A 15,668-nucleotide genomic window follows, 5' to 3' on the forward strand; every position below is an offset into this window, starting at 1 on the left:
CATCACTATACTACTCAATCACTGCTGAACTTCTACATCACTATACTACTCAAATACTGCTGAACTTCTACATCACTATACTACTCAATCACTGCTGAACTTCTACATCACTATACTACTCAATCACTGCTGAACTTCTTCACTATACTACTCAATCACTGCTGAAATTCTTCATCACTATACTACTCAAATACTGCTGAACTTCTACATCACTATACTACTCAATCACTGCTGAACTTCTACATCACTATACTACTCAATCACTGCTGATATTCATCACTTTACTACTCAATCACTGCTGAACTTCTTCATCACTACACTACTCAATCACTGCTGAACTTCTTCATCACTATACTACTCAATCACTGCTGAACTTCTCATCACTATACTACTCAATCACTGCTGAACTTCTTCATCACTAAACTACTTAATCACTGCTGAACTTCTACATCACTATACTACTCAATCACTTCTGAACTTCTTCATCACTATACTACTCAATCACTGCTGAACTTCTTCATCACTATACTACTCAATCACTTCTGAACTTCTTCATCACTATACTACTCAATCACTGCTGAACTTCTTCATCACTATACTACTCAATAACTGCTGAACTTCTACATCACTATATTACTCAATCACTGCTGAACTTCTACACCACTATACTACTCAATCACTGCTGAACTTCTTCATCACTATACTACTCAATCATTGCTGAACTTCTTCATCACTTTACTACTTAATCACTGCTGAACTTCTACATCACTATACTACTCAATCACTGCTGAACTTCTTCATCACTAAACTACTTAATCACTGCTGAACTTCTACATCACTATACTACTCAATCACTTCTGAACTTCTTCATCACTATACTACACAAACACTGCTGAACTTCATCACTATGCTACTCAAACACTGCTGAACTTCTTCACTATACTACTCAATCGCTGCTGAAATTCTTCATCACTATACTACTCAATCTCTGCTGAACTTCTACATCACTATACTACTCAATCTCTGCTGAACTTCTACACCACTATACTACTCAATCACTGCTGAACTTCTTCATCACTATACTACTCAATCACTGTTGAAATTCTTCATCACTATACTACTCAATCACTGTTGAAATTCTTCATCACTATACTACTCAATCACTGCTGAACTTCTTCATCACTATACTACTCAATCACTGCTGAACTTCATCACTATACTGCTCAATCACTGCTGAACTTCTTCATCACTATACTACTCAATCACTGCTGAACTTCTTCATCACTATACTACTCAATCACTGCTGAACTTCTTCACTATACTACTCAAACAATGCCGAAATTCTTCATCACTATACTACTCAATCACTGCTGAACTTCTTCACTATACTACTTAATCACTGCTGAACTTCTTCATCACTAAACCACTTAATCACTGCTGAACTTCTACATCACTATACTACTCAATCACTTCTGAACTTCTTCATCACTATACTACTCAATCACTGCTGAACTTCTTCATCACTATACTACTCAATCACTGCTGAACTTCTTCATCACTATACTACTCAATCACTGCTGAACTTCTACATCACTATACTACTCAATCACTGCTGAACTTCTTCATCACTATACTACTCAATCACTGCTGAACTTCTTCATCACTATACTACTCAATCACTGCTGAACTTCATCACTATACTGCTCAATCACTGCTGAACTTCTTCATCACTATACTACTCAATCACTGCTGAACTTCTTCACTATACTACTCAATCACTGCTGAAATTCTTCATCACTATACTACTCAATCTCTGCTGAACTTCTACATCACTATACTACTCAATCTCTGCTGAACTTCTACACCACTATACTACTCAATCACTGCTGAACTTCTTCATCACTATACTACTCAATCACTGTTGAAATTCTTCATCACTATACTACTCAATCACTGTTGAAATTCTTCATCACTATACTACTCAATCACTGCTGAACTTCTTCATCACTATACTACTCAATCACTGCTGAACTTCATCACTATACTGCTCAATCACTGCTGAACTTCTTCATCACTATACTACTCAATCACTGCTGAACTTCTTCATCACTATACTACTCAATCACTGCTGAACTTCTTCACTATACTACTCAATCACTGCTGAAATTCTTCATCACTATACTACTCAATCATTTCTGAACTTCTTCATCACTATACTACACAAACACTGCTGAACTTCATCACTATGCTACTCAAACACTGCTGAACTTCTTCACTATACTACTCAATCACTGCTGAATTTCTTCATCACTATACTACTCAATCACTGCTGAACTTCTTCACTATACTACTCAATCACTGCTGAAATTCTTCATCACTATACTACTCAATCACTGCTGAACTTCATCATCACTATACTACTCAATCACTGCTGAACTTCTACATCACTATACTACTCAATCACTGCTGAACTTCATCATCACTATACTACTCAAATACTGCTGAACTTCTACATCACTATACTACTCAATCACTGCTGAACTTCTACATCACTATACTACTCAATCACTGCTCATATTCATCACTATACTACTCAATCACTGCTGAACTTCTTCACTATACTACTCAATCACTGCTGAAATTCTTCATCACTATACTACTCAATCACTGCTGAACTTCATCACTATACTACTCAAATACTGCTGAACTTCTACATCACTATACTACTCAATCACTGCTGAACTTCTACATCACTATACTACTCAATCACTGCTGATATTCATCACTGTACTACTCAATCACTGCTGAACTTCTTCATCACTACACTACTCAATCACTGCTGAACTTCTTCATCACTATACTACTCAATCACTGCTGAACTTCTTCATCACTATACTACTCAATCACTGCTGAACTTCTTCATCACTAAACTACTTAATCACTGCTGAACTTCTACATCACTATACTACTCAATCACTTCTGAACTTAATCATCACTATACTACTCAATCACTGCTGAACTTCTTCATCACTATACTACTCAATCACTTCTGAACTTCTTCATCACTATACTACTCAATCACTGCTGAACTTCTTCATCACTATACTACTCAATAACTGCTGAACTTCTACATCACTATATTACTCAATCACTGCTGAACTTCTACACCACTATACTACTCAATCACTGCTGAACTTCATCACTATACTACTCAATCATTGCTGAACTTCTTCATCACTTTACTACTTAATCACTGCTGAACTTCTACATCACTATACTACTCAATCACTGCTGAATTTCTTCATCACTAAACTACTTAATCACTGCTGAACTTCTACATCACTATACTACTCAATCACTTCTGAACTTCTTCATCACTATACTACACAAACACTGCTGAACTTCATCACTATGCTACTGAAACACTGCTGAACTTCTTCACTATACTACTCAATCGCTGCTGAAATTCTTCATCACTATACTACTCAATCTCTGCTGAACTTCTACATCACTATACTACTCAATCTCTGCTGAACTTCTACACCACTATACTACTCAATCACTGTTGAAATTCTTCATCACTATACTACTCAATCACTGTTGAAATTCTTCATCACTATACTACTCAATCACTGCTGAACTTCTTCATCACTATACTACTCAATCACTGCTGAACTTCATCACTATACTGCTCAATCACTGCTGAACTTCTTCATCACTATACTACTCAATCACTGCTGAACTTCTTCATCACTATACTACTCAATCACTGCTGAACTTCTTCACTATACTACTCAATCAATGCCGAAATTCTTCATCACTATACTACTCAATCACTGCTGAACTTCTTCACTATACTACTTAATCACTGCTGAACTTCTACATCACTATACTACTCAATCACTTCTGAACTTCTTCATCACTATACTACTCAATCACTGCTGAACTTCTTCATCACTATACTACTCAATCACTGCTGAACTTCTTCACTATACTACTCAATCACTGCTGAAATTCTTCATCACTATACTACTCAATCTCTGCTGAACTTCTACATCACTATACTACTCAATCTCTGCTGAACTTCTACACCACTATACTACTCAATCACTGCTGAACTTCTACATCACTATACTACTCAATCACTGCTGATATTCATCACTGTACTACTCAATCACTGCTGAACTTCTTCATCACTATACTACTCAATCACTGCTGAACTTCTTCATCACTATACTACTCAATCACTGCTGAACTTCTTCATCACTATACTACTCAATCACTGCTGAACTTCATCACTATACTACTTAATCACTGCTGAACTTCTACATCACTATACTACTCAATCACTGCTGAACTTCTTCATCACTAAACCACTTAATCACTGCTGAACTTCTACATCACTATACTACTCAATCACTTCTGAACTTCTTCATCACTATACTACTCAATCACTGCTGAACTTCTTCATCACTATACTACTCAATCACTGCTGAACTTCTTCATCACTATACTACTCAATCACTGCTGAACTTCTACATCACTATACTACTCAATCACTGCTGAACTTCTTCATCACTATACTACTCAATCATTGCTGAACTTCTTCATCACTATACTACTCAATCACTGCTGAACTTCATCACTATACTGCTCAATCCCTGCTGAACTTCTTCATCACTATACTGCTCAATCACTGCTGAACTTCTTCACTATACTACTCAATCACTGCTGAAATTCTTCATCACTATACTACTCAATCTCTGCTGAACTTCTACATCACTATACTACTCAATCTCTGCTGAACTTCTACACCACTATACTACTCAATCACTGCTGAACTTCTTCATCACTATACTACTCAATCACTGTTGAAATTCTTCATCACTATACTACTCAATCACTGTTGAAATTCTTCATCACTATACTACTCAATCACTGCTGAACTTCTTCATCACTATACTACTCAATCACTGCTGAACTTCATCACTATACTGCTCAATCACTGCTGAACTTCTTCATCACTATACTACTCAATCACTGCTGAACTTCTTCATCACTATACTACTCAATCACTGCTGAACTTCTTCACTATACTACTCAATCACTGCTGAAACTTCTTCATCACTATACTACTCAATCATTTCTGAACTTCTTCATCACTATACTACACAAACACTGCTGAACTTCATCACTATGCTACTCAAACACTGCTGAACTTCTTCACTATACTACTCAATCACTGCTGAATTTCTTCATCACTATACTACTCAATCACTGCTGAACTTCTTCACTATACTACTCAATCACTGCTGAAATTCTTCATCACTATACTACTCAATCACTGCTGAACTTCATCATCACTATACTACTCAATCACTGCTGAACTTCTACATCACTATACTACTCAATCACTGCTGAACTTCATCATCACTATACTACTCAAATACTGCTGAACTTCTACATCACTATACTACTCAATCACTGCTGAACTTCTACATCACTATACTACTCAATCACTGCTCATATTCATCACTATACTACTCAATCACTGCTGAACTTCTTCACTATACTACTCAATCACTGCTGAAATTCTTCATCACTATACTACTCAATCACTGCTGAACTTCATCACTATACTACTCAAATACTGCTGAACTTCTACATCACTATACTACTCAATCACTGCTGAACTTCTACATCACTATACTACTCAATCACTGCTGATATTCATCACTGTACTACTCAATCACTGCTGAACTTCTTCATCACTACACTACTCAATCACTGCTGAACTTCTTCATCACTATACTACTCAATCACTGCTGAACTTCTTCATCACTATACTACTCAATCACTGCTGAACTTCTTCATCACTAAACTACTTAATCACTGCTGAACTTCTACATCACTATACTACTCAATCACTTCTGAACTTCTTCATCACTATACTACTCAATCACTGCTGAACTTCTTCATCACTATACTACTCAATCACTTCTGAACTTCTTCATCACTATACTACTCAATCACTGCTGAACTTCTTCATCACTATACTACTCAATAACTGCTGAACTTCTACATCACTATATTACTCAATCACTGCTGAACTTCTACATCACTATACTACTCAATCACTGCTGAACTTCTTCATCACTATACTACTCAATCATTGCTGAACTTCTTCATCACTATACTACTCAATCACTGCTGAACTTCATCACTTTACTACTTAATCACTGCTGAACTTCTACATCACTATACTACTCAATCACTGCTGAACTTCTTCATCACTAAACTACTTAATCACTGCTGAACTTCTACATCACTATACTACTCAATCACTTCTGAACTTCTTCATCACTATACTACACAAACACTGCTGAACTTCATCACTATGCTACTCAAACACTGCTGAACTTCTTCACTATACTACTCAATCGCTGCTGAAATTCTTCATCACTATACTACTCAATCTCTGCTGAACTTCTACATCACTATACTACTCAATCTCTGCTGAACTTCTACACCACTATACTACTCAATCACTGTTGAAATTCTTCATCACTATACTACTCAATCACTGTTGAAATTCTTCATCACTATACTACTCAATCACTGCTGAACTTCTTCATCACTATACTACTCAATCACTGCTGAACTTCATCACTATACTGCTCAATCACTGCTGAACTTCTTCATCACTATACTACTCAATCACTGCTGAACTTCTTCATCACTATACTACTCAATCACTGCTGAACTTCATCATCACTATACTACTCAAATACTGCTGAACTTCTACATCACTATACTACTCAATCACTGCTGAACTTCTACATCACTATACTACTCAATCACTGCTCATATTCATCACTATACTACTCAATCACTGCTGAACTTCTTCACTATACTACTCAATCACTGCTGAAATTCTTCATCACTATACTACTCAATCACTGCTGAACTTCATCACTATACTACTCAAATACTGCTGAACTTCTACATCACTATACTACTCAATCACTGCTGATATTCATCACTGTACTACTCAATCACTGCTGAACTTCTTCATCACTACACTACTCAATCACTGCTGAACTTCTTCATCACTATACTACTCAATCACTGCTGAACTTCTTCATCACTATACTACTCAATCACTGCTGAACTTCTTCATCACTAAACTACTTAATCACTGCTGAACTTCTACATCACTATACTACTCAATCACTTCTGAACTTCTTCATCACTATACTACTCAATCACTGCTGAACTTCTTCATCACTATACTACTCAATCACTGCTGAACTTCTTCATCACTATACTACTCAATCACTGCTGAACTTCTTCATCACTATACTACTCAATAACTGCTGAACTTCTACATCACTATATTACTCAATCACTGCTGAACTTCTACATCACTATACTACTCAATCACTGCTGAACTTCATCATCACTATACTACTCAATCATTGCTGAACTTCTTCATCACTTTACTACTTAATCACTGCTGAACTTCTACATCACTATACTACTCAATCACTGCTGAATTTCTTCATCACTAAACTACTTAATCACTGCTGAACTTCTACATCACTATACTACTCAATCACTTCTGAACTTCTTCATCACTATACTACACAAACACTGCTGAACTTCATCACTATGCTACTCAAACACTGCTGAACTTCTTCACTATACTACTCAATCGCTGCTGAAATTCTTCATCACTATACTACTCAATCTCTGCTGAACTTCTACATCACTATACTACTCAATCTCTGCTGAACTTCTACACCACTATACTACTCAATCACTGTTGAAATTCTTCATCACTATACTACTCAATCACTGTTGAAATTCTTCATCACTATACTACTCAATCACTGCTGAACTTCTTCATCACTATACTACTCAATCACTGCTGAACTTCATCACTATACTACTCAATCACTGCTGAACTTCTTCATCACTATACTACTCAATCACTGCTGAACTTCTTCATCACTATACTACTCAATCACTGCTGAACTTCTTCACTATACTACTCAATCAATGCCGAAATTCTTCATCACTATACTACTCAATCACTGCTGAACTTCTTCACTATACTACTTAATCACTGCTGAACTTCTACATCACTATACTACTCAATCACTTCTGAACTTCTTCATCACTATACTACTCAATCACTGCTGAACTTCTTCATCACTATACTACTCAATCACTGCTGAACTTCTTCATCACTATACTGCTCAATCACTGCTGAACTTCTTCATCACTATACTACTCAATCACTGCTGAACTTCTTCACTATACTACTCAATCACTGCTGAACTTCTTCACTATACTACTCAATCAATGCCGAAATTCTTCATCACTATACTACTCAATCACTGCTGAACTTCTTCACTATACTACTTAATCACTGCTGAACTTCTACATCACTATACTACTCAATCACTTCTGAACTTCTTCATCACTATACTACTCAATCTCTGCTGAACTTCTTCATCACTATACTACTCAATCACTGCTGAACTTCTTCATCACTATACTACTCAATCACTGCTGAACTTCTTCACTATACTACTCAATCACTGCTGAACTTCTTCACTATACTACTCAATCACTGCTGAAATTCTTCATCACTATACTACTCAATCACTGCTCAACTTCTTCATCACTATACTACTCAATCACTGCTGAACTTCTACACTATACTACTCAATCACTGCTGAAATTCTTCATCACTATACTACTCAATCACTGCTGAACTTCTTCACTATACTACTTAATCACTGCTGAACTTCTACATCACTATACTACTCAATCACTTCTGAACTTCTTCATCACTATACTACTCAATCACTGCTGAACTTCTTCATCACTATACTACTCAATCACTGCTGAACTTCATCACTATACTGCTCAATCACTGCTGAACTTCTTCATCACTATACTACTCAATCACTGCTGAACTTCTTCATCACTATACTACTCAATCACTGCTGAACTTCTTCACTATACTACTCAATCACTGCTGAAATTCTTCATCACTATACTACTCAATCACTGCTGGACTTCTGCATCACTATACTACTCAATCACTGCTGAACTTCTACATCACTATACTACTCAATCACTGCTGAAATTCTTCATCACTATACTACTCAATCACTGCTGGACTTCTGCATCACTATACTACTCAATCACTGCTGAACTTCTACATCACTATACTACTCAATCACTGCTGATATTCATCACTGTACTACTCAATCACTGCTGAACTTCTTCATCACTACACTACTCAATCACTGCTGAACTTCTTCATCACTATACTACTCAATCACTGCTGAACTTCTTCATCACTATACTACTCAATCACTGCTGATATTCATCACTGTACTACTCAATCACTGCTGAACTTCTTCATCACTATACTACTCATTCACTGCTGAACTTCTACATTGCTCTATTACTCAATCACTGCTGAGGAAAATGTAAACACTTAGTAGTATGTTGCCAAATAGTCATACAGTGTGAAATTTGGTCGCAAATGCAAGATATTTCCTCTCAATATATTAGAGGGTTGCGCATAGTGTAAAAGATCAATCTTAGGATTTAAGAATCAATATTGAGATCGATCAAATGAAGATTGCAGTGCATCCAAAAAATCAATATTTTTACTCAGTCCAAAAAATTACTGATAAAATGTCAATAACAAAATGTCTTGTGGAGCCATACTTTTGACTATTGGCATAAAGTACCGTCCAGATTGTAGTATATGGAGTGGTGATGGCATAGTGGGCTAAAGCACATACCTGGTAATCAGAAAGTTGCTGGTTCAATCCCCACAGCCACCACCACCATTGTGTCCTTGAGCAAGGCACTTAACTCCAGGTTGCTCCAGGGGTATTGTCCCTGTAATAATACACTGTGAGTCGCTTTGGATAAAAGCTTCTGCCAAATGCATAAATGTAAATTTTGACCAAGATCTACTTACTTAGACAGGAAGACACCGACCGACACATGAATTGACCAATCACAGTTTATTTTGTTTTACATAATGGTTAGGGGTGGGTAAATCCAGCTTGATCTCATAAAAATGACGTGACTGGCAACACTTTTGCAAAATGATATTACAAAGTTTCCTTACACATTTAGAGGCAGTTCCGAGGTGAAATGTCCACTGTGCATGCTCTCCCAAACAGATGTAGGTTTTTAAGGATATGTTCTATGGAGTTTTGAATCAACAAAACCTTGTGATTTGTGTGAAAGTGAATAAAAGTAATTGTTGTTGTAGCGCCTCTAGTGTTCATTTCACAAGGAAACTGCAGCGATAAGAACAACGAGCCATGTAAAAATTAATTTTACAAAAATGTTGGTATAGTATAGTGTAACACTCCTGTTCTACCTGCTCCATACGGGACTCGAATCGGCATCACCAGCATAAGAGGCAAGTGCGCGAACAAGGAGGCTAAAGTCTCTAACGTCAGTCGCTAGTGCACCTCTTGAGGTCAGAAGAGTGAGGTTTATACACATTGCACAGCTATCTATCAGCTGGCCACCATTACACTAGTCTATGAGATCAGGTTGCATTTCTAATAATTGTATTGAGCGTCTTTACAACCAAACATATGAGATTTAAGAGCTTCGGCGGAGGGCAAGATTTTTCAGTTATATATATATATATATGAAATCCCTGAGTGATGATTACAGCCGATGTCCAGGTAACCTCAAACCACGAGATTCATCTGCCAGAGGAGCAGTGCTGAATCACAACTCAAGGAAAATATTCCTCTGCAAGTTGCTTGCAATTTTAGTTTTAACCACAGATATCACTAGAGAGCCCACAGGTCCGTATTATATTATGGCAGTCAGTGGTCTCACTGCCCTCTCCTCGAAGGGTTGGCATTTCTACTCTGACAGCTTGTTAATAATGACAGTGTGTGGCCAGCTGGCACTGCAGACAATGAAGCGTTTGTTCTCAGACAGGCACGCCGGGCCACCAGTTTCCCCGTCAACTGTCAGATTCATGTTGGATGCCATGACCAGAGGAAGAGCGTGATGCCTTGAAACAACCATTCATATCACAACAGGGAATCCTGCATCAGTTATTAAATTGCATGAAACGTGAGCAGCAACAGATGTTGCTCTTTCATCACTCAGGAGACTTAATGGAGCTCTCGGTTATGTTTCACTGAAGTATCATTTTGTCTCAGGTTTTTCTCCTAAAATTTCTTTGGAGAAATGACCTTACCCCAATAGAGGAAAACCATTTATTGCATTTACATGACCACACACATGTTTGGCTTATTAATAATAATCGTGCAAGATTGAGCATGCCAACGTGTTCAATGTTTTGCAACAGTCTTTGTGTCGGAAGCATGCCTGTGATGCCTTAAAATAATGTCTGCAGGTAGGCACAGAGTTCATCTGTGTGGTGGTGCCATTGCTGTCTGCTTCTGTTACTGGTCCAGAAGTTCAAATGGTTCTTTGTGAAGTTTGCAGGATAGAATGATGGGCTTCATTAACTTTAGAGTCTGAGTTTTAAAGCTGCTGTTAATTAACATGCTGCATTAAGCAGAGATCTTACAGCCATGGCAACAACAGACCAGTAATTCATTTCAAAGAACATTTCGATTTATACACTGCTTTCAGAGACGAATGTTCTTCACTATCTATCTATCTGTCTGTCTATTATCAATCTATCTATCTATCTGTCTGTCTGTCTGTCTAAGCTAGGAACATTACTTCTGAATTGAAATCTAGTACTGATTACAAATAACATGACTAAAATTGTAGCCAGTAATGCAAAGTCTTGGAAATTTCATTTTTAAGGTAATCAAATCTGATTGCTTTTGTAGGAGATCAGAAGTTACAGAAATACTCAAACCAGTCCGTCTGGCATCAACGATCATGCCACGCTCCAAATCACTGAGATCAAATTTTTTCCCCATTCTGATGGTTGATGTGAATATTAACTGAAGCTCCTGACCTGTATCTGTTATTCTGAGATGCGGCTTGGCGCTGTTTTGGCGACATGAGGGGGACCTACACAATATTAGGCAGGTGCTTTTAATGTTGTATATTTAGGCTACTTGTCAGAAAATATAGTAATACAATGGTACTTTTTTGTGACACCAGGAAAAACAGTACATGCATAACTGAATGGATATTTAAAATCAAACTTTTCATTTGAAACATAATTTTATTTTTATTTTTTTACCAAAATGTACCAAAACAATTATGACAAATATGCGTAATGAAGAGGCCTATGCAGTTCCTGATACAGAAAAGGATTTAAGTAGCACTTATAGCAGGGAAATGAATAATTGCTAGATTTAATCTTTGTCTGGAAAACAGTCCCAGAGATTTACTTTTCTTATCGTGTCATCATACTAATCTATATCCTGGAGGAATATATAAAAATCCACCATGAAATGAACAGCAAAATAATCTTCATTACCCAAATTAAACTGACCTCGCTGATGATGTGACGTGAATTCACTCCTAAATCTTTAAATATGCCCACAGGTAAGAAACCAGACAGTCCACTGAAACTGATCAAATGTGCAAAGAGGAAGCCATCCATTCTCTTACACAGCACAAGAGCGACACCTGCCGCCTTGGATTATAATTGCACGATTGGTAAATTACTGCAGACAACCATCTGTAATAAGATTTAACATATAGATAAGAGGAGCCCTGCAGGCTATAATTGTTGAAAAGCCTCTTAAAAACACTAATGAAATTAAGATATTGTTATAAAGATTAATGAAATTCATGTACAGTATATGCAGGGCCATAGCTAGTGGAGTGAAAGGTGGTGACGATTCTAGGGGCCCACAGTTCCAGAGGGACCCCACAATAAATTCTAAACTGTAATTTTCAATAGAAAAGTGGCCCGGAGCAATATCCAGTCAGGGGGCCCAGAATATCTTGCTACAGCGCTGCGTATATGTATTATTGAAAAGTTTCTTACAAACGCTAGTGAAATATTGATATTCATAATACTGATTCCGCAGACTTACATTATCTGAATTAAATGTACACATTTGTAGCTGAAAGTATCATACAATCAGGGCCGCATTAACACACGGGCTTATGCAGGACATTTACCAGAGCTTAGCAACTCCTTATTGACCACACAGAACAAGCTATCAACCACCTAGCAATGCCTTAGCGACCACATAGCAAAACATAGCAACCACCAACAAACAGCTCAAAATAAATAAAATAATCATGTGACTGATCGTTTGTCAATGGCAACAGATAAAGAGCCCTTTAGAAACAATCTGTCACTGGAAAAAAGATGAAAAACAATTGTGATCCAAATCTTTCTTGGAAAAAAGAACATTTAGTTATAAAATGTAGAAACAAACATTTTGCTATCACAGGATGTAGTTCCAGCATCAACCAGCTAATTCCTGTCCCCTGTGCCATACACACTGAACTCAACAGGAAGTCAGGACAGAACTTCTGCGTGGTCACTAAGGCATTGCAATTAGAAGACATTTTTGAATGCATATGAATGTATTTTCATACGTTTACATCAACATTAATTTCAGTAATATAAGAAACTCTTCAATAATACACAAATTAATTTCACTATTGTTTATATCAATGTAGTATTTCACAAGTGTTTGTAAGCATTTCAGTAATGCATATGAATGCATTTCACTCATGTTTAGGTCAATATCTTAATTTCACTAATGCTTGGAAGAGGCTGGTCAACAGTTATGGCCTATACAGATCCTCATTTTTAGAGACTAGTTTTGCAGGTGTATTTTTGCACCACCCCTCTCCCTTTTAGATCCACAAACTTGTTTGAAATGCTCACAGTACTTTTAGTCCCTTATGCCTTTAATCATGGCAGGGGAAAGTGCTTTAAACTACCAAGGTGTGTACATATAAAGTGCCTTGCTTAAATGTTCTACATTGAAAACATTTCTGTAAAGCTGTTGTGAACTTTAACCAGTTCAAATACAAATGTGTGCAGCTTCAAACATGAACATGCATTATTTTTCCATCACATGATTAACGATGAACGCGTCGACAAATCAGTTTTATTTTTCAGGCATATTCGAGGACAGTTCTGCAGCACAAGTTTCTTATGTTGCTGGCAAGAATTAAAGACAATTTATTACTTGGACAGTTAAAACAAAACAATTACTAAGGGAATCATAAAAGTTAACACTATATACAAAAGACTTTTAAATATTTAATCACAGTTCTGTGTAGCAAATAAACGCAACTTCTTAGACCTGCAAAAACCCTCCCAAAACATTCACCGATTATTGTGCTCTATAGTGTTTCCAAACATTTCCTGTGAGGCGTACGTCATGTATAGGAACCCATCTTCATCTTTATGGTCCTTATAGAGCTGAGCCATGGTCACGGACATGCTGGCGATGCCAGAGCTGTTGATCAGCAGGTAGAAAGCTTGACTGGGCATCAGGGTCATTCGATTCCTGAGAAATTAAAATCAGACGCGTGAGAAAGTTCTTAAATCTACCCAGGTGACTTATCAGCTGATGCTATGGATGGTTTGGCAAATTCTTAAGGGATGTGTTGAGAATAGCACACCACTATACTACTCCTGCAGTATGTAGTGTGCACAGTATGCAAAGTGTCTGTATGCATGGGATATCTGGATAACTTACATTTACCAAAATGTGCAGTGTACGACAGAACACACTGCATGGAATATTTACTCAATGCACTCAACATTTATTTCTAGTGTGAATAAACTTGTAGTCCAGTATGAAGGGATTTTTATAAATCAATTTCTCTTTTACTTTACACTCTTAGGAATTCAAACTTAAAAAAAGGGTCACCAAGTCAACAGTATTAACTGTAGTATGCAGTAGGGTGGTAGTCCACTGCGAACAGAGCCTGGCACGAGAAACAGGAGTTTTTCACCCACCTGATGATTGTGATGAACTGGGTCATGGTGAGTTCCTGAGGAACAAGGAATTTGGTCTTATCCAGAGGCGGCAAGTACTTCTCTCGCTGATATCGCTCAATAATCACCTTAAAATAAAAAACATTTTAACAAACAGCATGAGAAGTTTGAACTGTAGACAAACATTGGCGTTTCTTACCGGGATTTTGGTCGGAAACTTGGTTCGGATTCCCGCCACCTCTTGTTTTCTCGTTGCTGATCAGTAAACAATATTAAGACATTTAAAGTAACACGAAGTTTAACGTTATTTTAACAGATGGTCAGATGTGTGTGTGATGTCAAGAAACGTACCTAAGCTCTTCCTTTGTTTAAAAGGTGTGTGGTTGGGTTGAGTTTTCTCAAACGGAGGCATGTCGTATTCAACCTCTGGCCCGCGCGCACTAATTACTTAGCAGCGCGTCTAACACTAATTAAATACTGCACCGGTGCTGACGTCATCATGCATGAACCGCCCCTTTACCACCGTCATACTATCGGAGCCACATCTGACTTATGAACACAAATATTATATGTATTTTTTTATTTTATGATGTCAATGTTTTCATTCAATCCTATATATATATATATATATATATATATATATATATTATATTAACTGCTTGTTTATTGTTTGTATATATATATATATATATATATATATATATATATATATATATATATATATATATATATATATTATATTAACTGCTTG

General features: G+C 36.9%; 1 protein-coding gene across 1 annotated transcript; it reads right to left on the bottom strand.

The window, feature by feature from the left end:
- Positions 1-13,897: 13,897 nt before the first annotated feature.
- On the bottom strand, positions 13,898-15,347 carry LOC127428199 (microtubule-associated proteins 1A/1B light chain 3C-like). Its single transcript, XM_051676384.1, has 4 exons — positions 15,269-15,347; positions 15,117-15,172; positions 14,939-15,045; positions 13,898-14,483 (listed from the first exon to the last, which is right to left on the bottom strand). The coding sequence occupies exons 1-4, from the start codon at positions 15,327-15,329 to the stop codon at positions 14,300-14,302; spliced, it is 408 nt and encodes a 135-aa protein (XP_051532344.1). The 5' UTR covers positions 15,330-15,347; the 3' UTR covers positions 13,898-14,299.
- Between the last annotated feature and the right edge of the window lie 321 nt (positions 15,348-15,668).

Source organism: Myxocyprinus asiaticus, chromosome 37, assembly GCF_019703515.2.
Source record: "Myxocyprinus asiaticus isolate MX2 ecotype Aquarium Trade chromosome 37, UBuf_Myxa_2, whole genome shotgun sequence".
In the NCBI taxonomy this organism is placed as follows: Eukaryota; Metazoa; Chordata; class Actinopteri; order Cypriniformes; family Catostomidae; genus Myxocyprinus; species Myxocyprinus asiaticus.